Raw genomic sequence first — 22,828 nt, 5'->3', positions numbered from 1 at the left:
TGGAAAAAGCTAATCAAGTTATCTCTCTAATATGGTTAAATGGCAGTTAGCCTCTTTTTACTTGCTACGCTACCAACTCTAGAAAAATTAAAAACATAAAATGTTATATTCAAGTCAAAAGTTCCGGCAAAGCACATTGTCTACCGACTTGGAAATAGGAAAATGAAACTCCATCAATGTAAAATTTGTCTTAGAATTTCCAGTGTGAATGCAAAGGTAGATATTAAAAATTCAAACTTAAGTTATTTTTTTAAACTAAAATAATAATAATTTGTCAACCGTCAACTCCAAAGCTCAGGTCTCATTCTCAACTCCTTTTTGAAGATTATATTAAAGTTATTTTTTTGAATATTTAATCCATAATTTAAAATGTAAAAACAAATTTTTAGATTTTGTATAAAATAATAATCTTTAACAAATAAAATGAAAAAAAATTATGACAAATAATCATTCTATTAATATATTCATTTAATATTAATGAATATATATTTTGTTGAGTAAGTTTTTAGTGTTTGGACATTTAATTACAATTTAAATTTGATAATTTAATACATATTTTTGTGAAGTAAATATTTAAAAATTTATTAATAATTTAAATTGTAATGAAATTAAATATTTTTTATCATTAATAAAAAATTATTCCGTATTTCTTGGATTCATTTCTTATAATTTATAAAAAAAAAGTTATATTTATTTGGGTGTAAAAAAAAATATATTAAATTTAGTGCTCTGAATGCCTCCACAGTCCCGTTGGGGTGGAAGGCCTCGTGTGCTCGAATCCTCCAGTCAGCTCCTCGTCCATGCTATATAGAGATTCTCAGGCAGCTAATATTGGCTATCACGTGGACAACTTACCTTTTCTCAATTCTATATGTCCCTCATCAATCGGTCTTTCTGGTAAAGCTACCACCGTCGCTGCTCACGTAAACTTCTTTTTCCAATCTCTCCTGGCGTTCACATTGGCATCATATATACTATATTGGTAAACCTAAAATCCCAGCAATCTTCCATACTCTAAGTCCCAAAGCATTCTTTTTTCTTGATAAGATGGTGACAACAATGGCAGCCAGAGTCGAGAGCTTGTCAAGTAGTGGGATTCAGTCAATCCCGAAAGAGTACGTTCGCCCACAAGAAGAGCTGACAAGCATCGGCAATGTCTTCGAAGAGGAGAAGAAAGAGGAAGGGCCTCAAGTTCCAACCATTGATTTGCAGGAAATGTACTCTGACGACGAAGTGGTTGGCGAAAAATGCAGGGCAGCTCTTGTAAAGGCGGCCAAGGAGTGGGGTGTCATGCACCTTGTTAACCATGGCATTGCTGATGATCTCATTCAGCGAGTCAAGAAAGCTGGACAAGCTTTCTTTGATCTTCCTGTTGAGGAAAAGGAGAGATATGCCAATGACCAGGCTTCAGGAAAGATTCAAGGTTATGGAAGCAAGCTGGCCAACAATGCTTCTGGGCAGCTCGAGTGGGAGGACTATTTCTTCCATCTTATTTTTCCTGAGGAGAAGCGCGATTTATCCGTTTGGCCTAAGACGCCCATTGACTACACGTAAGTTGAAGTACATACTGTGCTCATATTTCTAATTCTCCACATCTTGAAAGTATAGTAATTATTAAAAGAAAAGCAAATACAACAGATATATGAAATTTTTTTATAATAGGTTTTAGTACATCAGTAAATAAAACCAATATTAATGATCCATACTCTTAAAAGGAATGTAGTATTTGTTAATGGTCATTTTCTCGGAGGAAACCATGGCGGAAATTTGTTGGATTTTTCTACAAGCTGTTGATAATATATACCATAAAATGCATTTTCCAGTGACTGGAAAAGGACTAGTCTCTGAGATATAGAACTCTAGGAGAAAATATCTTAACAACAGTGTTTTTTTTTTTTTAATAAAAGCTAAGATTCATTAAAGAATGAACCAGATACCGAGTTGAGCAGAGACAACATGGTGTGTTGGTCTTTGTAGAGAGTTAAAAGAGTGGAAAATCCTACCCTTCACTTGGAACCACCTACACACGGGGTCAATGAAAATCAATGAGAGGAAGGCTTTTGTCTGCTGGAGGAGAAATTTTGAAATAAAATGATTGGATAGATAACGGTTTTATCATATTCATTTATTATAGTGAATAATCAACTGTTAAAATTTATTTATTCTATTATTTCTCATGAATTCAGGCTCGGTTACACTCTTAACCAAATTAAATTCATATATACTAATTTCCTCCACATGAATTCATGATAGAAGAAAACTAAAAGAAGGGATATGAGATTCTACCTTGAGATTGATTTTATAAATTTTGTTCAGCCAAAAATCAATATGATATCTAAATTAACAAATGCAAAATATCAAAAAAAAAAAATTGCAGAGAGGTGACCAGTGAGTATGCAAGGCAACTGAGAGGTCTAGCGACCAAAATTATGTCAGTACTATCAATTGGGTTGGGACTAGAAGAAGGGAGACTAGAAAAGGAGGTTGGTGGACTTGAAGAGCTGCTGCTCCAAATGAAGATTAACTACTACCCCAGGTGCCCTCAACCAGAACTTGCCCTAGGAGTTGAAGCTCACACTGATATAAGTGCCCTCACTTTCATCCTCCACAACATGGTTCCAGGTCTTCAACTCTTCTATCAAGGCAAGTGGGTGACAGCCAAATGCGTCCCAAATTCTATCATCATGCACATTGGTGACACTATTGAGATCTTAAGCAATGGCAAATACAAGAGTATTCTTCACAGGGGACTTGTTAACAAGGAGAAGGTGAGGATTTCATGGGCAGTTTTCTTCGAGCCACCAAAGGAGAAAATCATCCTTAAGCCATTGCCTGAGGTTGTCACTGAGGCAGAACCAGCACAATTCCCTCCTCGCACATTTGCTCAGCATATTGAGCACAAGTTGTTCAGGAAGAGCCAAGAGGCTCTTCTCTCCAAATGAGGCTGCTCCATTCGTGCACGCCAAACTACTCCAACTATTATGTTAAATTAATTAATGTATGCGTCAGGCCGTGATGTATGTTTTGTATTGGTTTTTTGTGTTTTGAACTTCTATTGTGGCTGGTCAATTTCAAGGAATAATAATGTGTAAGTCCTTCGCTTTTTGTTGATTTTTCTACAGTCTACTTGCTTTATTGAATAATAAAAATTAATGTGTTGTTCGTCTCATTCCAGGGTATATATATAGAGTGCTGTATCAAATTATTGTACTCTACTAATTCATCAATGTTCAATTATTAATCTTAATTCGTTTCCTGCTTTAAAAAGCTAATTAATTGACTATATAGAGGAGAGATTGTACCTGCACTTCGAAAATATGGAATGCATTGAATTTACTGAGTCCTAATACTGGGATGGAGGCAGTTCTAATTAAAGAAGAAAAAAAAAAAAAAACCCTAGATTTTAAATCTGAGCAGAGAGGGATAAACAAGACGTAGACCTTGGAACCAATAGGGCAATCTCCCATCACAGGCCACGAACCACCACACGAACGAACTGGTCAGCTGCTGATATTTTGCGTAAAACATCGATCCACCGCATGGTCAGTGACATCCTCCACGAATGCCATACTGGCGCAGCGTTGTGATAGTAATACCCCATGGAGGGCACTGATCGAAAAATTATTTTGTGTTCTCGTGTACCTACATTATTTTTAATAATTATGTAGAATTTATTTTTTTTTTATAATTTAAGAAAAATTATTTTTTTGTAAATATTAATAATTATGTGGATACATCGAACAATCAAGCAGTGAATTAAATATTAATAATTTTTTTTAAATATTAATAATTTTTTTTAAATATTAATTTTTTTATTTGTTACAAATTTATTTCTTTAAAGTTATTTTAAAAGATTATAAATTTAAATATATTAAATCGATATGGAAAGAATAATTTTAAAATTATAAAAATAAAATTTATTTTTGATATATATATATATATATATATATATATATATAAATCGTAAGAAAAGTAAAGAAAAAATTATTATGAAAGGTCTTGCAGTCATTTTTAGGTCCAGCCTACATGATCCCAGTTGCATTGCAGGATAGCGTCAAAGCCGAAGACTATTATGAAGTCCAGCCCATGAATTCAGAAGTATACGTATACGTATAGCCCCAAATCCAATACCCTTCACTCTCCTTTGACATGAAGTTTGAAAGCCCAACTACTGCGTCGCTACCATTAGATGGTCACCTGAATTGATCCGGACCGTTGGTAATCCGTCTTGGAGATAAAATCTCCAGTGTGATTGTAAACAGGGAGGGAAGGGGGAGAGTCGGGCCCCGGAGAGGGAAAACCAACTAGGGCTTTAAAGTTTCAAGTTTACAGATACACATACTTAGACACACTCTTTATCAGAAACAGGAACTCGCAATTTTACTCTCTCCAATTCACTCACTCTTCACTTCTTTCCTCTCTCTCTTTTACTGTTTTCAAAGGTATCTTTTCTCTCGATTTTTCAACTTTCCTTCTATTTGAGTTCGCCAAGCTCTCGCTCTCTTTGTGTAATTATGTGCTGTTTCGATGGTATGAGTTGGCTAAAGAGTTTAATTTTGCTTTATGTTCTGTTTGGATGCTGGGAAAATGTGGGGAAGATTGAATAATTTAATATTTATATGTTAGAGTGTATGTGTGTCGTTTATATGCTAATTTTCTTCTATTAAGTTAAATATCAAGTGTTTTTCTCGGTTGAGTGTGTTCTCAATGTCTAATTTTTAAAATATTTATCTAGATAATCATTAATGTCTGGGGAATTAGTTGTGACCATTTCTGTCGATAGAAATAAAATATATATTTTGAATAGACGGTTTTGGGCTGCTTTTTTTTTTTGTTTTTTTTTTTTTTTTTGGGGGGGGGGGGTGGTGGGGTGTGGGTGGTGTTGGGGGTTGGGGTTGGTTAGATATAGGGATGAAGTTTGGGATTTAGCTGGTGCTATTTGTGTAAGCAATTTAGCAGAGGTGCAGAAGACAACATATGTGTGAGGAATGAGCTGTCATTAAGAGTTTTTGTCAGCTTTATCTACTTATTTAGTGTCCCCGATTTGCATTCTTGCACTATTATTGTTTGAAAGGTTAGAGAAGTAGCAAAAGTGCCTTTGATAGGTGTTGGACTATGAATTTCAATTTTAAGAGAGGGGAATTCTGAAGGAGTTGCTTCCAGATTGGTTCTCATGTGTGCAAAAGCTGTTTCGCTAATGGAGTAGTTGAGTCAGTTTATGAATTGGTCTTAAATTTTATAGAAATACGCTAGTACTACTGGTGGTTCATAATTTACTCATCTGATATTGTCCTAGAGCAATCTCAACCTCAACTACTAGAAAATTGCTCTTGTGTTGGCCTAGGACACTTTTCCTTCTCTCTCTCTCTCCCCACACCCCCTTTTTATAAAAATGAACAATATCTTCTTTTTCTACTTTCTCTTTTGTATTACTGCCTTACAGACTACATTTTGATTTAGGAGGTAAAAAAGGATATGTCTTCTGATACTGCAAAAGAAAATGCATCTGTAGTTGACTCCTCAGTAACTGAATGGAAACATGACATGGGTAATTTTGATGATCCAGGTAATAAAATGATGCAATTTGTTTTGGCTAGATGTTTCCTGTTGATTGTATAAAAAAACTGATGCATAATAGCTAACTTTAAAATTTCTTAATATTTCCTTTCTTGTTCTGTTCTTCTCTATATCTCCAAAAGGAAATCTTTTGATAATTTTGCGTGCAGTGCAAGTAATCTGGAAATACTGCCATTAACATGATACGAGTAACATACCTGCTAGGATTCTTCTCTAATGGAAAGCGTAAAAGCCATATATAGGTTATATATTTAGTGATTTTTTATATTTTCTTTTTCTAAAAAATTTTTGCTATGGATGGTATTGTTAGGATTCATCTAGGTAGATGTTACATGTCTACTTTGTTAGTTGTCCATCTGCTGCAATTTTCTTTTTTGTTGGTCTTTGGATTTGTCAGTAGTTGTATAAACACAAGATTTTAAACACAAAATACTGGCAGTTAATTTGGCCCAATAGTTTCCTAAATTGTGTCATGAAATGTTGGAATGAAGGGTGAGACTTAGGCATGTTAACCAAGTGAATTTGCTACGTCACTTCAGAACCAGCCTCATTTAGTTAAAAAAAAAAATGTCAGAAATCATTCACATCAGGTACTTCTTAACAGAAGTTCTTTGCTGTCTTATCAGCTGCTGGTTTTTGAAAAGGTAACAGTTTTTTCGAGTTGAGCTGAGCAATTCCTTAATTTTTTTTTTTTGACAGAGAGCTGATACTGATTTAGCATCAAGTTATTATTATTATTATTGTTATTATTATTATTATTATTATTATTATTATTATTATTATTATTATCTCTTTTTTGAGCTCATGAGCTGTGAGCCTAGCAATTTGGTAATGGAATTCAGAAATCTCCATGTTTGTTTAGTTGTTCCTTTATACCCTTTCTTGAGCAAATTGTAAACGCTGCTGCAGTGCAGCACAAATTTCCCTATGGCATACGTCTTATTCAACTAAATTTAGTATAAGTTAGTTTCTTGTATAATGGTGTGTGTTGAAGTTTAGTTGCACTTTTAGAGCCTAGCTTTTCTTGTCTGTCTATAGTTAAAACGAATCATTTTTTTTTTAAATTTGAATGAAAAATTTAAGCTCCTCTTGGCCTTTATATTATGTTAAATTTTATTTTTTATTGATAAACTCCTCTAAGGGTTTGCTTGTGATTTTACCTAATTATGCCAGTATTACTATTATAATAATAAAATAAGAGGTGGTGAGAAAAAGTATCTTTCTTCTTTTTCTTGTTCTTCATTTTCTACTTTTCCTTAATTTTGAATGTGAAAGTAAACTTGATGATATCAGATTAGTGAGGTTAACTTAGAATCTTTGTTCCTTGTTAGAGAGCCCAATCTACGAAGGTGATGAGGATAGTTATCCTAATAGGGCTGAAAAAGCAGGTTATGATCAAGTGGGAAATTCATCCTTAAACAAAAGGGGTAGATTGTATAATACAAGATATTTCATCATTAAGAGCTTGAACCATCATAATATTCAACTATCAGTTGAGAAAGGAATATGGGCTACTCAAGTCATGAATGAACCAATTTTGGAAGAGGCCTTTCATGTAAGATCCCTGTTATTTAATTTCATATTCTGCTTTCTAAATCTTGATGCCTTATATAGAAGCACATATGCTTGTCTTGCAGAATTCTGGTAAAGTCATACTAATATTTAGTGTCAACATGAGTGGTTTCTTCCAAGGTTATGCCCAAATGATGTCTTCTGTTGGATGGAGGCGTGACAACATCTGGAGCCAAGGATGTGGTAAAAGTAATCCTTGGGGCCGCAGCTTTAAGGTTAAATGGCTGCAGTTAAATGACTTGCCTTTCCAAAAGACACTTCATCTCAAGAATCCACTGAATGACTACAAACCTGTTAAAATTAGTAGAGACTGCCAGGTATCTTTTTCTTTGCAAGGTGCTCTTTTATCTTTCAAGCACTTTGAAATTGTTATATGACTATGATGCATGTATTGAAGGAATTACCGGAAGATGTAGGAGAAGCTCTTTGTGAGCTAATTGATGGGGAGAGTGATAGTGATGGCATGCTGAAAAGGTTTTTTTTTTCTTTGTAAGCAAAATTAAGTTGATGAATTAGTTCTTATGACTCAGTGTTGCAAGTGTTGTCCCAGGGATGACCTTTCTCTCAAAAGGCCTTTTATAGCGCCTTCATGTTCACTAGGAGATGAAGGATATAATATCCATTCACTACACATGCCATGGGTTAGGACTTCCATGCCTTATAGTACATGTCTCTACCAACATGGTGCTGAAGCAAGTAGATTTCATTTGGCTCATCAGGGACCTAGTGGTGTTAATTTGCCTCTTGCATCTAGTGCATCAAAAATGTCAAGGATGAAACAATCTCAACTGAATGGAAGTCTTGCAAATTTGCAAGTACAGTGTGATGTGCGTTCTCGAAATGATGCTTGGGCTTTGTCAGCAGAAAGTCCTCTGGCTAGTACTCTGACTGAGGATGATTTTCTTGAAATGGTAGATTGTCCACTATGCAGTTTTTCTGTTCTTGTTGAGTTATTAATGTCCACTATGCAGTTTTCCTAATTGCAGAATGTTGTCTCTTAAGTGGATTTTCCTCTAATAATCCTAACTTGGAATGAAGACAATGTAATACTTGGACAATTACTTTTTCCCTACGCATGAAATCATTGAAAGGAATTATGTAGTATATTGATAAACATAGGAGAATATTATGATTAATTTTTGGAACAAACCTTTCTAGAGCATGGTGTCTTCATCCTATTTGTGTGTCAGTTATTCACAATATCCTGCATCTGATTCTTATATTTTTAGTGCTGTATCTCTGTCCTCTTCCTTATTTTTGTAGTTTGTGAACAATTTCAATTCCCATCAATAAGAGTTTATTCAATGTTTCATATAGCCTTGATTACAATTTGCATTTCCTTTCTAATTTTCCTAGGGAAAAATGCATATTAATCTGAATCTTCCATCAATTAGGATGGAGGCATGTACCAGACTGCATGTATAGAGTTTTGTAAACCTAATGACATTAGGATCAGAAACACTAAAACAGTAAAATACTAATTATAAATCCTAAACAAACTTAAACTAGGAAAATAATAATAAATCTAATAATAATAGAATTTTAGAAAACTAACTTCCTAATTCTAGGATGACACTAATTCCTAAATGGATTTTGAATCTTCCAATACTGTATCAACTAGTTGACAAAACGTTGTTTACACAATAAATTTTTTACTTTTGAATGCTTTGTTCAAAATCTTTACTGCTGCTTGATGCCACAAAGAATACCTGCTGTGATCATACCTGTATCTTCTGCTCTGTTATATGACTTACTCCTATGTGTTTTACAGACATATGAAGAGTACCTGGAAGTGCATAGCAGAAGTGTCAAACAATTGAATCTCCCTGTTAGTATACTTACCTGATGATATTCTAGTGGGTTAGTTTAATGTATATGTTTTTTATTGGTATGATACATGATGGTTCAATTATGTTAAAAATTTTATGTTTGTTGCATATGATCATTATGGTTCAGTAGATGCAGTGCTATTTCAAATCTGTCCTCCTCATGTTCTCTTCTTTGGGTTTTCTCTTTTCAGATTGATGATGATATGAAAATTCATTGTTACGTATATGGCTTGTTAGAAATACAGTTGCTTGGACCTGTCTAATTAACCCTAGACACAATACTGGTGTCGATTTCATGTGCCTTTGCAAGAAAATGTCAAAACTTATTTCTTAGTTCAAAAGTGTAACCAGATACTTGGCAGGGTTTTGTTGTTTCTATTTCCTGCAAGGTGAAATTACTTTTTTCTTCTTTTTATCTTTCTGCCCTAACTGGAGATTACAGAATTAAAACAATAGGTTCAGGATTATAGTCAATATGAGATTATCATGCCAAATTGCTAATTTGCCGGACATTTGTATGCTATAACACCAGAATTGATCTACTTCTGTCACTGGAATGTGACTGGTAATGATTTTGAAGTATTTTCTTTCTTCCCTAAACCCTTTACTATCTTATCTTTTCAGTCAACTTTTAATTATCTAAGGTCTGGATGAATTGAGTGGCATGTATTGCAGAGTCTGCTTATGCTGGTGGCACTGGGCCATGTTTTTTATGGGAACAACTGCTGAAAAATTGTTGTGTCATGGGTTTACTACTTACAGAAATATAAACCTGATGAAGATGATAGAAGTTTTTCATGTATTTTTTCAGTTTTCTGAGACATTGCTGTGTGAGCTAAACCTTCAACTATCTTTTTAAAATAATAATTCTACTTCTGAGCCATTTAACTCTTGACAGGTAGTTGGATCATCTCGGGCAACACTGGAGCCATCAAGAAGACATGATGATGATTCGTAAGTTTATTTCAGTCTATGTCTCTGTATTCAAATTGCGTTTCTGCAAGGCTTCACTGATTTAGTGATGTTCTCTGCAGAAACTCAAGCTTTGTAACTGAAAAGTGTCCCTCACGGAAGAGGACACATCATTCATCCGATAAATGATCAAATACCTCACACAAGCAGCTAGTGTTGGCCCTTTTGCTGATGATAATACGATTTTCTGGTGGGAGGTTTTCGAATTTGCCATTCAAGGCAACCGCTCGACTGTTCTAATCCCAGAAACTGGGAATCATTATATTTTTGTGTTATACACTTTCATGTACCGGCAATTGATGATTCGATTGCATAGTAGGTTTTACTAGGGTATGTTACCAATCTGTACAGAAATTAAATTTGCAACATGCCCCCTGTTGTCAGTTTTCTTCACCCACAATCTCCCTCCTCCACACACCACAAACCCACCCCTCCTCCCGGCATTTTCTAGAGGGTGAAATTAGGTAGCACTGAGCTAGATTTAGATGACTAAAATGCGAAGATTTTGGAACGGGCTCAACATCATCTACTGATTTAAGGATGGCAGAGCATGATGTAAAATTTGTAACTTGATCTTCTCAGATGCTTTGAGTTGGAACTAACAGCGGTGAATAATAGATGCGTTTATGGAAGTATAAACAAAGGATGGTTCATATTTGATTGTTCGTTGATTCTAGTGGAGAAGTCTTTTTTCTATTCAATAAAAAAAAGAAAAAAAACTTACGATTGTTTAAAAAAGAAAAAAAAAAACCCTTCTTAATAAGGTAATAATAAATTTCTTTTTCAATTGTAATTTTTTTATTACTATATTATTACAATTTATATTTAATGTTTATTATTGTTTACAAATCAATATTGTCATATTACATTGGTTAATTTATGTAATTTAATTTTATTAAAAATTTAGTATCTTTATTAAAATTGCTCAATAATACGAAAATTATTTTTAAGATTAATTTAGACCTCATCATTTATTTATTTATATTTTTACTTATTCTAATATCCAATGAAATAAAATAAAAAAATAAAAATGCAAGAATTAATTAATATATTTTTTAAAATAAAAATTAAATAATTAATTTTATTAACATAAAAAATTAAATAATAATTTTGACCTTTTATTTTAAATAATGTTTAAAATTTAATTTTATTTCTATATTTATTGAGAAAGTTAAATTTGATTTATTTCAATTTTTTGTTTAAATTAACTAATAAATTTTAATTTAAATTTAATTTAATAAAAAAAATTGAGTTTTGACTGTTAAATTTAAATGCAGAAATTAAGAATTTTAATTAAAAATTAATTTCTTATTTAAATTAAAAAATTTAATATTTATAAATTTCAAGTTTTAAGTTAAATTAAATTTAATTCCAAACTTATGGATAAATTTGATAAGAGGGAAATTATATTTTGGCTTAAAACAATTCGGAATGAGACGGGCAAAAAAACTTGGATTAAAAACCCGTCCCGTTTCCCTTATCTGTGTTGTGAGTGTCGTACAAGCAGGCGTGAACGCACAGAAAACAGGAAACCAATGGAGAGCAACGGTCAAGAGGAGAAGACGAAAACAGTAAGCAAGGAACAAGTAATTGCGAAACTCAAGGACGACGGCGACTTCGATAATCTTCGTCTCAAGATAATCCGCAAGCTTAAAGACAATGTATGCCTGCTTTCCTTTCTAATCTCTTTCTCTCTCTTCCCCCACCCTTCTTCTAGGGTTACGTTCTGAAGTACTTCCATTGATTTCAAAAGCTTTAGCTGAAACTATCAAAAGTACTTTCAACTTGATCTCCTTGTTTTTCTTATTGCAAGAAGAGTAGCATACTTCATCATAAGGACTTTCCTCCGAATTTAATGTATTACGTTATCTAAAATGAAGGGATATGTTGCGTTACTAATTTCACCTTAATCTAACCCAGAAACGTGTGGTTGCTTATAATCATAACGCACAAGCATGTAACTGGTGTAATTGATCAATAAAGCTCTTGTTTTTCATTACATTGAGAAGGATGTATTATCAGCAATAAAAGAAAGGGCGTGACTTCATGACATGGTTGACATATTCAATAACAGAACAGTGGAAGGCAAAGTAAATTCTATGCTGAAGATTATGTGTAATTCTGAGAAAATTTAGAAGCAAAAAGTGGATGAACAGTTATGCTGTTGTTCATGTATGTTCATACCGTTACATCCTGAGAAGATTTCTATAAGAAAAAAGAAAAAAAAGAAGTAATTACAGCCTTTTATGTCCTCATTGCCCTGAATAACTGTGAATCACACTGTAATCCAAATAGGAATTCGGTTAAAAAGGTATGCTTGAATTGCTAGGCTTGTTCCTTTACACATCTTGTTTTACCAATTATAAATCAGTGATTCTAAACAAGGCATTAATTGGCAGGAAGAATTGCGCAATAGCATTATTTCCATTGTGAGGCAGTCAGCAGCTCTTAACCGTGCAGGGGCTGAAAACATGAAACCCAGGCAACTTTCGGATGCCATATATAATGAGGTTGGGTAAGTTTTTCATTTCTTTGCAGTTTGCAAAATTGTTTCAAATGGTTTACATAAATACTGAGAGACCTTACAAAGTTTGAGAAAAGAGACTATATACAGCTGTGATGAAATTTTTTCATGTTTTGAGTTGGTGAACAAATTGGATTCAAGCTCATGTTATGATTCAATTATTTTTTATGATCTTAATGTCAGGATTTAGCAGATCTTTGAAATATTTGTTTTAGAAATGGAACATAGTGCTGCAACAATGTGGGTTTTGACAATGGCTTTTATATATATTCTTTTAACCACCAGGAATGAAATGATGAGTAAGCTTTCTGATGGTGTGTGGGAAATAATTAGATCAGGTGATGGCATGAAAAATGAAATAACAGGGACTGTACAGTCTGTCTATAATAAGTTGGTGGAGCCTAAAAGGAAGGAGGTGGGTGAATCTTCTACTCATGGAGTGGCGCTGGTTCAGAATGAAGCTGACAATAAGGGCCTTGTCAAGGACTCAACTGTTGCAGTGGATGATAACTTGTCTGATGGTGAACTCCAAGAACCACCAGGATTCTCTTTGTCCATTAATCATCAGAACAACCATGAACTCAAAGAGGAGTTGGAGCAGCCTATGCATTGCCAAGGGACTGTGGAAGAACTGAAGGAAGGGGTTAACCACTCAAAAGATAAGCTGGAGGCTGATGATGTTGATCCTGGTTTGCCACCTGGCTTTTCTACAGATATTGAGCAAAAGCAGCCATGTGACGATTGTGATGAGGACCCTGATGTGCCTCCTGGTTTTGGTTGATGAGTCAGATTCAATGCAGTATGTTGACACTGTTTTAGTGTTTGATGGTGACCATGAACGATGTAGCTATGAATATGACTGGAGGATTCCTTTTGCCTCCTTAGAAGCTTGAAATGGATCAAACTTGAAGATCAGGTGATTTTGGTATTTTTCTCATGCTATTGGGTTTTTTGATTTAGAATATTTACTCAGAGCTTTGTTGGGAAAGCAAATTATAAGATTCGGAGTTTGACAGGGTTATTCTCATTGGATTCCTGCATTATGAAAAATCTATTGGAGGCCATTGATAATGCGGAAGTCCTTTTCCCTGAATTTTGGGTTCATTAGTGTGTATTCGCATTATCGTTTAAGTTCATACCATGTGCTGTTATTTCAATCAACAATCAATGGCAGCAAACTATTCTTTTGTGCCAGATATCAAGTATTTTCTACAACATTGCCCATATTTGTGTAAGCTAAAATTCTTGATTTTTCAATCTTTTTGACCTTTTTTTTGGGACTTTCAACTCACCATTAAGGTTCAGCTTCTTTGGACCCGATGGCCCTGATGTGTGTACAAACGGATAGTAGCCTGGCTATTGAGTGCAAAGAAGCTGCACGGATGTGTTCGTTGGTTCCTCACTTAAGGTAAGTTTGGTGTCCCATAATATGATAGATGTGTTGTTACTGTTGTATGTCGCATTGAATATGGAAAGATGGCAAGCTGCCGTTCTGAATTGTGATGTGATAAAATATTCTTGGTGATGGATGAACCGGGAATGCATGTGTGCTCCTGAGATTTTTACAGATTGATTTGACATACATTGCTACTATAAATATTGTTCACACTTAAAAAATGATCTACATGACCACCTCCATGCTCCTTAACTGTTCATGTAAAACAGAGAAATTTGAAAGAAAACATTCTTCTAGTATCAGGTTCACGTCATTTATGATATGAATGACCTGTGCTTCCGAGGGCATTTCTGTCTAAAACAGTTAGTTGGTGGGTTCAAAACCACACGGCAGGATTGGGCACTACAATTATTTAAGTTGGAAGGGAAATAAAAGAGACATGGATGGGTCTAAACTGTTGCAGGAAAATATAGAAAGCTTCTCCCACTTTTTTGTTAGTTTGGATGCAAAGGAAGTTATGAAACTGAGATTTCATTGGTTTGCAATCAAATTTAGCATTAAGATTCGATGCTACAAGTCATTGTTTGCCTACTAATTGTAGGACAAGTGCATCTTTTTTCACAAAGTGTAGTCTTTGTAACTTAGCTTTTGTAATTTTCCATTGGATCATTAAGTCCTCAATGAAACCAGAAATGAGCTTTTGTATCTCACGGACGAATGGGTAGTTTTGCACGAGATGCTTAGAACAGAACCTTCTTGGGTTAAGATGCTCATCAAAATACCACCAGAACATACTCTGATCCTTTTTATGTCAGTGTTTTTTTTTTTTTTAATCGTAAACCCTTTTTGTCGGTTTGTTGGAGTTTTTGTGGTCAATAATGCTTCGTACTCATGTAGAGATTAAAGGGATATTCTTCATGGTAGGTCGCAATTTTACTCCATTTAGAAAATCTAGGGTGGTCCCTAATAAGCTCTTCCATTGCCTTGAAAAGCTCAAATCTTCAACAGGCCACCTTGAATGTTTGGCCGAGTTTGCTATTTAACACATTTGCCCTCTGTTTTTATCATGTGTTAAGGCAGTTTGCTATGCATTTGCTTTCATAAAATGCTTGAGGGGGAGAAAATTTTTATAGATATGGCTGCCTGGTTGTGATTTGCTAGTAGAAGTAATGGTAGGATGTACTAGAGGGGCCATGCCACCATGGTCTCCTTACTTTCAGCTACTTAAGCAATATTTTTGGCATAAAAAGTCACCATTGCTGATAGTATTGTATTCGGCGATCTCAAGCATTTAGCAGATATGATCATGCTTACTTTATTCTGGTTATTAAAAGCATGAAACTAGTTACGAATGCTAAAGATTTAATCAATCAACACTTACAAATGAAGACTAAAACTTTTTTTTTTGGGACTGCAGGAAAAAAAAAATACTGTTGACAAAGAACTTTTATTGAAGGGAGAGACATTTTTTGTACATGACTTGCATTTAAATAGTGTTACTACGATCTAGTTGAAATAAAATCTCATATAATTCTCAATAACTAATCAAAATCATGAATGCTACTATAAAATTGAAATGCAAAAAATCTGAAAAAAAAGCTCTAAAAATCTGATAGCATAATTATGTGAATACTAGGTAAGCGTATGATTGAATTAGATCCCAACATTATGTTGGAAAATACAACTTTGCTCAAGAAAATTTGTACTTTTTCTTATTTGATTCAAGGGGTATCTAGAGAGGCTGAAACATGTGAGTCACTTTCAATTATTGAAGAATATATATGCCAAAGTGCAAATAGATTGTTGACATCTTTCATGGTTACCACCAGCTCTGGCGCCTAGTCCTTGTTTGAGAATATGAATAATATTGGGCTTCTAACTGATGTTGATCAGAATCCCATTTCAGATGTCCCTGAACAGATGTCTTCTCATTCTTACCTTTGCTTGTTTTGGTAAAGCTCACTTTGTATGTTGCTGTCTGTTTTGCCTTAGTGAAAATAATCGTAGAAGGCGAAACTGTAATGTCTACTCCTGGTGGTGGTGTAACTGAAACAGTATAAGATGAGGTAGCGGGGCCAAAATTCGTGATTGTTGTGGTATACGTCTGAGTTTGAGGACCAAATATGATTGAGAAAGAAGGATAATTCAGCTGTGCTTTAGGTATGCTTTGCACTTCTGAGCACTTGACCTTGCGCTGCACGATATATGTAATGTCTCTGTCAGTATAACCCAAACCACACAAGGAATGTAATCATCAGGTTGGATATCATAGACAAGCCCTGGATCACTGGCTCTTGATGGGTTTACATGGCCTGCTCCAGCGGCCAAGATATCAGCAGGAAGAAGCCTTTCATCAACAATGGGCTTGCCATCAAGGTTTACTAAATCAGCAGTAGTCATAATAGCAGATTTGATAGCAGCAGGTGACCAGTCAGGGTGAGCACTTTTCAGCAAAGCAGCAATCCCACTAAGATGAGGACAGGACATTGAAGTGCCTGAGATGACATTAAATGTTGCTTTGGTATTCGTCTCATTCTCCACAGAAACTGGCCATGCTGCTAGAATGCATACACCAGGACCTATGATGTCTGGTTTTAAGATGGCAGGGCTTGCCAGGCTTGGGCCTCTTGAGGAGAAGGAAGAGACCACTGGAGCAGTTTTTACACCAATTATAGTGCCTTCAAAATACAACATTGTTGTTGGTGATGATGTTGAGTTTATATAGGATTTGATGCTCACCCCATCTGAATAGCTCACATGTGATGCAGGAAGGACATGAGCATCAGCTATGGTGCTATAACCATCAAGCTCCTCATTTGCAAGAATCATGCCAATGCCACCAGCATCCTTCACTACTTGTCCTTCCTCAACCCTTCCTACCAGCCCACCTCTATCACACAGAAGACAGAACTATCTTGCCTTTGACATCGACATTTTCCAACGATTCTGGTGCACATACTGCTGATGATTGGTTGCCATCTTTGCTTGGATAAACAAGAGGCCAAAAGGTTTGAGGAGAGAGCTGTGGCTGGAAGAGTGATTCCCCAAAAAATTCTTGATTATTTCCAAGCTTCGCAGTTGCTCTTATGCTTCTATCGATGGTGCTTGCTCCGACAGTGAGAATCATGGGGCCTCATTTGATAAAGAAAAATTATGTGGACCAGAATTCCCAGCTGAACAACTAACAAAAATTGCATTTTGAATAGCTCCAAATGCACCCACTGCAATGCCATCTGCACCAAAAGGTTCTGAACCGCCACCTAGAGAAAGAGAAAGCACATCCACACCCTCCTCAACGGCAGTATCCATTGCAGCCAATATGTCACTTTCAGCACAACCTAAGTCAGAACAAACTTTGTAAATGGCCAAGTGAGCCAAAGGTGCCATTCCAACAGCTGTGCCTTTGGCATTGCCAAACACGCTGGCGTCACTTATGAAACTACCTGCTGCTGTGCTGGCTATGTGGGTGCCATTCCCTACATCATCAAATGGTCCAACTGATTCTGAGTGTTGCTCAAAACTTTGGAAAGTTCTTGCACCAACGAGCTTCTTGTTGCACGCAGTTCCATTGAATTCACATTTTCCTTTCCACTTAGCTGGTGGGGGAGGCATTCCTTCATCACTAAACGAAGGATGATCTGGGGATATTCCCGTGTCCAAAAATCCAACTATCACTCCCTTACCATAAGTTGAGTTTCTCCATAGTCCCAAATTTTGGTACAACCCCAAGAAGCTGGGACTATGAGTTGTATGCAGAGGCAATATTTTTTGGGGTCGGGCTGACACTATACCTCCTTTCTCTTCCATGGCTTTGACTTCGTCAGCTGTCAGCTTAGCAGCAAACGCACTCACCACATTCCGATAGGAATATATGATGCGTCGTTGCTGGTTAGTGTTTGAGATACTAGCCGGCAAAAATGACTGGCACCAGCCATGTAAATCGTGTGATTTTTCTGAAACTCCATCCTCTGGCTTTGTCACAAATACAATGTAAGTTTCTAAGTTGTTTCCTCATTGTCATGGATAATTTTCTTGCTCACTACTCCCTTGTTAATGATTGCTTGAGAGAAACTCAACAAGGAAGTGAGACTAACAACTGGCGGCAGTGTAAGCTTCTTGTTCTCCAGGATAATAGAGAAACTTAAGAATGTTAATACTTGAGTCAACACACCAACGCCATTGAGGTATTTATGATAGAATGTAGACGGAGAAAGAGAGGAGATTGTGTGGGTGTGAAAACAAAAGCTAATTGCTGTTTCTAGTATCAATAGCTGGCAATGGAACCATGTTACGGCTTAATTGATAGTGCTATTTGGTGATGTATACAAGAGCTTGAAATATGGAATTTTGCATTTCAACTTCGCAAAGCTTGCTACCCTGTGTAGTTAAAAACAAAGTGGTCGTAAATCTCATGCCCTGCCCCCGCCGCCGCCGCCCCCTTCCCTCTTTTTTGAAACTTTTGAGGCTGCTCTAATGTTTGACAGAAATTTTTAGAATGTGCGGTTGATTATAATTCTTTGTTCATTCTTGTAAAGTAATACTCGTTTTATTGCATATGATACAAAGACAGCAAAGAATATCAGCGAAGGAAAATTAACAAAGCTGGCAAAAAATCTCAGGTAGAAAAAAACATCAATAAAATTACATCTCTAGTTCAGCATTGATGTGACGTGATAATCTACATTTTATCTAGTTTCCTCAATCTCATCAACTGGTACCCTAAATTTCGGTGCAGAAGAATACAATTTTGCCTCCATGGCTCCTATGGTCTCTGTGTAGCATGGTACATGTAGCCCACTGTGTGGCAGAATATATTCTCACTTCAATTAACATCAGCATTTTTGTTTTCAATCCATGCATTTCTGCAATTTGACAGAGTTCAGATGTACGTCTGATTTTCTGTTTAGCTTTGAGATCATAGTGTGTGAAATAGACGCACATTTTTATATCTAATGGAGTGTAGATGAATTTCAAATAATGGAGTGTAGATGAATTTGAAAAACTAGGGATACATTATAACGTAGTATTTTAAGTTTTATTTGATTAAAAAGTATAAATTTTGAATATAATCGTGATTTAATATAATCATTTGATATTTTTGTCAATTGATTAAATTTTATATTTAAAAATAAATTTTATTCTATATTTATTTTTAATTAAAATTTTATATTAAAAAAAATATTTTAATTATTTTTAATTTACATCATTATCTTTTGAATGAATAGAGACAAATTTATATATCCAAATATAAAAAATAAAAATAAACTTATATATTTTTACAAAGTAATTTAAAAAAAATATATAAGTAAAAATAATATATACTACATAAATTGTAGTATTCATTAAATAAAATATATAGTTTATATATAGTTTACTCTAATTAATATGTATATTTTATTTAATGCATACTACATTTTATAATGAATTTAAACACAAATTTTTTCGTTGCTTTTTTACTAAATTTAAAAATTGTGAAAAACTTGTTAATGAGTTCACATTTTAATTGAAAAAAAAAAACTCAATGTAAAAATATTCATAGTTCTATAATTCTAATATTCTCTTAACAAAAAGAAAAAGGAAAAAAATAATAAAAAAAAAATTCTATAAAAATTTGTGAAGAACTCATACATTTTATTTTTTCATTTTCACAAAATTTATAATGCGAAGAACTTATACAAATTAAATGATTTATATGTCTTAATATTATATATTATATATTTTGATCCACATAATAAATCAGGCTTACATATAACTTTTTTTCAATTATTATTCATTAATTCTTTGAAAAACGTACAAATGAATTTGAATTTTAATTCAATTGAAAAAAAAAAACTCATTGCAATAATTTTCATGGTTTTACACTTCTCTTAACGAGGATAAAGAAAAAAATCAATGCAAAAAATTTATGCTTAAAGCTTATTTATTGTAACACCCCTGATTTTTTATATATTATTATTGGGCTTCGTGTAGGTATCCTCAATTCGCGGAAATTCGACAGTTGTCCGGATCTATGAATTTCCGGCCAGACAGACCAGCTACCGGAAAAGTCTCCGAATTGGATCGAGGTTTTGGCTACCCCACCATTGTCAGGCATCCCGAGCGCGTTCCCGAAGTCGGAATCGACAAAGGTAAATCCGAACCTTGCTTTTTCGTAATTTTCTAGTGCTTAAATAGGATTAAAAATCCATAAAATATTCGTGGTAGCTTAGAAAATTACGATTCTTTTTGCAATAGCTTAGTAATATTTCTAAGGACCGCGGGGCAGAGTTTTATAATTTTTAGAGCTTATTTGAGCAGTTTTTGCAAAAATGATCAATTATAAGGACTAAATTGAAATTTTACATGTTGTGATGGATGATTGAGTTGTGAACATATGGATTGTGAATATAGAAGTGTGTTTTGAGCCCTTTTGCAGGTTGGGTAGGTCCTAGGTATAGGGGAGACTCTACCGGATTTTCGGCACGACTTAGGACATATTGGTCTTTTTCTTTGTTTGTATTGAGTCAAATTTATTAAATGATTGTAATAAAATTGTCAGGTGAGCCGAGACAGCCTTCTTCCTCCGCCCAGCCGCCTCAGTGACCATCGTAAAGTCTGTGAGTAAAATATTAATTTTAATTGTAATTTCACTATTATTATATGTTCAAATATGCCCATGCATCACTTATATGCATATATTTATGTAGTTAAACTCTAGGCACGATTTATGTTGCATTGATAACTGTTAAAGTGCCATGGATGTTGTTGTGGTAATTTGGAGCAGAGTGCGTGCGTTGGCGTGCGTGTAATGTGGTGTGGACTATGGATAGGACGGGTAGTCACGACTTGAGTTCTTCGCTGGGACCCGATCCTTCGAGGGGTAGTCACAGCTTGAGTTCTTCGCTGGGACCCTCGATTTGGTTTATTAAGCGAAAGTCCGGCTTGAGTTCTTCGCTGGCACCAGGTTGGATTTAAGAGAGCTGTATAGGGGATCAGCTCCCATATGTTATGATTGATGCTACAGGGTGCGTGAGTGCTCCAAATTACCTTTTTGATGTTATGATGTGAAAATGATGTTGATGTTGCATTTCACTTTACAGGGTGCATTAGTTTTAGATAGTTATAGAGATTATGGTTAAAATTGATATTTTACTCTCTGAGTCGAACGCTCACTCCTGTTCAATATTTTTTTCAGGCTACAGGAGGATTTTATTTGGGTTAACCTGCTTTTCTCCTTCGCAGGTTGTTTATCAATATTTGTGTAATTTTATTTACTCCTAGAATTTCCGCATGTGTTAGAAGTATTTATTTGATTATGGTCTGTAATATTATTATCATGTTGGACTTGTAAACGTATAATGATATGCATGTTTGATGGATTGGATGAGGGAGCTGAGCTCCCATTTATTTTTATGAGGATATGAGTATGTGGAGGGTGAGCTGAGCTCCCCAATTGAGTATTTATTATGTTTACAGGTCGGGTGAGTCGAAAACTCCCCGTTGGAAAGTCCATTTTATGGTCGGATTCTGTCCCGTTTGTTTTCTTGATATTGGGCCCAAATGGGCCTTAGAGTTGGGTTAATGAACAGTTAGGCTTACTACGGGCCTCGGGGGCTTTAGGCTGGCCCAGGTCCTAGTGCCGGTCCGGCCCATAGGTTGGGTCGTGAAAAAATGTGGTATCAGAGCTTAGGCTCCAGATTCATAGGGAAAAATTATCTAAGTGTTGGGAAGAGTCTACTAGGAGTCACATGCGGAGTATAGGATTCTGTTTCGTCTTTTCCTGTAATTCTTTGTTTCTAGATTCTACGTTATACCTCGGGAAATATAAGATTACCTCAGTTAGTGTCTTGATTTTCGTGGAGTACATAGAAATGTGAAATAGAGTTAGTAGACATGTGAGGTCTATCATGAGGATACGTACTCCAAGAAATGTTATATTTTTGTCAGTATGGGTTTAAATGGTGTGCCCATTTCGTGTAAGGCACGAGTACATAAAAGTGAGTCTTAAAAAGTACAGTTGCCTAGATAAGGATGAGGATACCACTCTTGGCGGTCATCGGTAGATGACCAGTCATAATAAGTTTGTGATAATAGAAGATTCAGAGAGATAAGAAATTAGGAGACCTAGTCCATCGGGACGTATCGTAGTAACTATACAATGTTCTCGATGTCCGCTCTGTAGCTGCAGATTATAGTACCGACATGAGATTATTGTGTAGAGTGCGTACTTCCCTGTAGTGCTTATGATGAGGATGTTTGCAGGCAGTCTCTGTTTTGGTACAGTAATACCATAACAGAGTTCTATATCTGCAGAGGAGTTGGGAACTCCTAGTTAGTGGTCTAGAGTTAGAATATTGAGAGGTCACAATGGGGTGATAACTAGAATCAGTGACTCAGTTACCATAGCATGAGCTAGAGTTACAATAAGAATTGCCATCGCACTGCAGGTTTTGGATTAGTTACAAAGTAAAGGTAACACCTATAGAGTGAGATTATCTAGTATTCAAGATGGAATTTTGGATGGTTTTGCGAGATGACAAACATTTGGTTAGAACTTAGTGAGAATAGTATACCTTGTGTGTATCAAGATGAAATAAAGTACAACCCTACTACCTAGGGAAAGTCGAACTATGAATTGATGATTCACAGAGCTATAATATGATAGGAGAGTCATTAATTTGACATGGTTTTGGGCAAGGTGGTAAATGTAGTATCTTTGTTGCAGCAAGTTAGGGTATAGTCCTATCTTTTCAGAAGGGATCGAAAGTTATTACTAATAATGGTGACCAACAAAATAGTGCCCCAGATGGGATTGTAGAGTGTGGTAGAGAGAAGTTGGCTCAGGTATCCTGCGGAGGATGCAAGTTCTATTATAGGAATCATATATAATCAGATCACGATGGATGTAAATCCTTTGAATTGGATGACGGGTTTGGGTGCCCGGAACCTTAAGTTTTGGCTAATTGAGTAAACATGGAT

At 35.2% G+C, this 22,828-nt stretch overlaps 3 protein-coding genes and 1 pseudogene across 5 annotated transcripts; 3 read left to right on the top strand and 1 right to left on the bottom strand.

The window, feature by feature from the left end:
* The first annotated feature begins 1,029 nt into the window (after positions 1-1,029).
* Positions 1,030-3,111, top strand: LOC131174810 (leucoanthocyanidin dioxygenase-like). The gene is made up of 2 exons (XM_058138805.1): positions 1,030-1,550; positions 2,378-3,111. The coding sequence occupies exons 1-2, from the start codon at positions 1,048-1,050 to the stop codon at positions 2,940-2,942; spliced, it is 1,068 nt and encodes a 355-aa protein (XP_057994788.1). The 5' UTR covers positions 1,030-1,047; the 3' UTR covers positions 2,943-3,111.
* A 1,064-nt stretch (positions 3,112-4,175) lies between these two features.
* Positions 4,176-10,608, top strand: LOC110640017 (uncharacterized). Of its 2 annotated transcripts, XM_058138803.1 has the most exons (9): positions 4,177-4,442; positions 5,461-5,566; positions 6,909-7,132; positions 7,215-7,466; positions 7,547-7,623; positions 7,700-8,060; positions 8,921-8,977; positions 9,877-9,932; positions 10,013-10,608. In XM_058138803.1, exons 2-9 carry the CDS (start codon positions 5,476-5,478, stop codon positions 10,077-10,079), a joined length of 1,185 nt encoding a protein of 394 aa, XP_057994786.1. In that variant the 5' UTR covers positions 4,177-4,442; positions 5,461-5,475; the 3' UTR covers positions 10,080-10,608. The 2 variants fall into 2 exon arrangements, with proteins under 2 accessions (XP_057994787.1, XP_057994786.1); XM_058138804.1 differs by lacking the exon at positions 5,461-5,566 and having other exon boundaries at positions 4,176-4,442.
* Positions 10,609-11,445: 837 nt separating this feature from the next.
* On the top strand, positions 11,446-13,670 carry LOC131174811 (uncharacterized). Of its 2 annotated transcripts, XR_009145030.1 has the most exons (4): positions 11,454-11,611; positions 12,350-12,465; positions 12,760-13,390; positions 13,491-13,670. XR_009145030.1 is itself a non-coding variant. In XM_058138806.1 (3 exons), the coding sequence occupies exons 1-3, from the start codon at positions 11,486-11,488 to the stop codon at positions 13,253-13,255; spliced, it is 738 nt and encodes a 245-aa protein (XP_057994789.1). In that variant the 5' UTR covers positions 11,446-11,485; the 3' UTR covers positions 13,256-13,670. The 2 variants fall into 2 exon arrangements, 1 of the variants encoding a protein (XP_057994789.1); XM_058138806.1 differs by having other exon boundaries at positions 11,446-11,611; positions 12,760-13,670.
* Positions 13,671-15,594: 1,924 nt separating this feature from the next.
* LOC131174704 (subtilisin-like protease) lies at positions 15,595-18,050 on the bottom strand (annotated as a pseudogene).
* Between the last annotated feature and the right edge of the window lie 4,778 nt (positions 18,051-22,828).

Source organism: Hevea brasiliensis, chromosome 16 (assembly GCF_030052815.1).
Source record: "Hevea brasiliensis isolate MT/VB/25A 57/8 chromosome 16, ASM3005281v1, whole genome shotgun sequence".
Lineage (NCBI taxonomy): Eukaryota > Viridiplantae > Streptophyta > Magnoliopsida > Malpighiales > Euphorbiaceae > Hevea > Hevea brasiliensis.
Note: the sequence above shows the minus strand (reverse complement) of the source record. Positions and strands in the feature narration are given on the sequence as shown.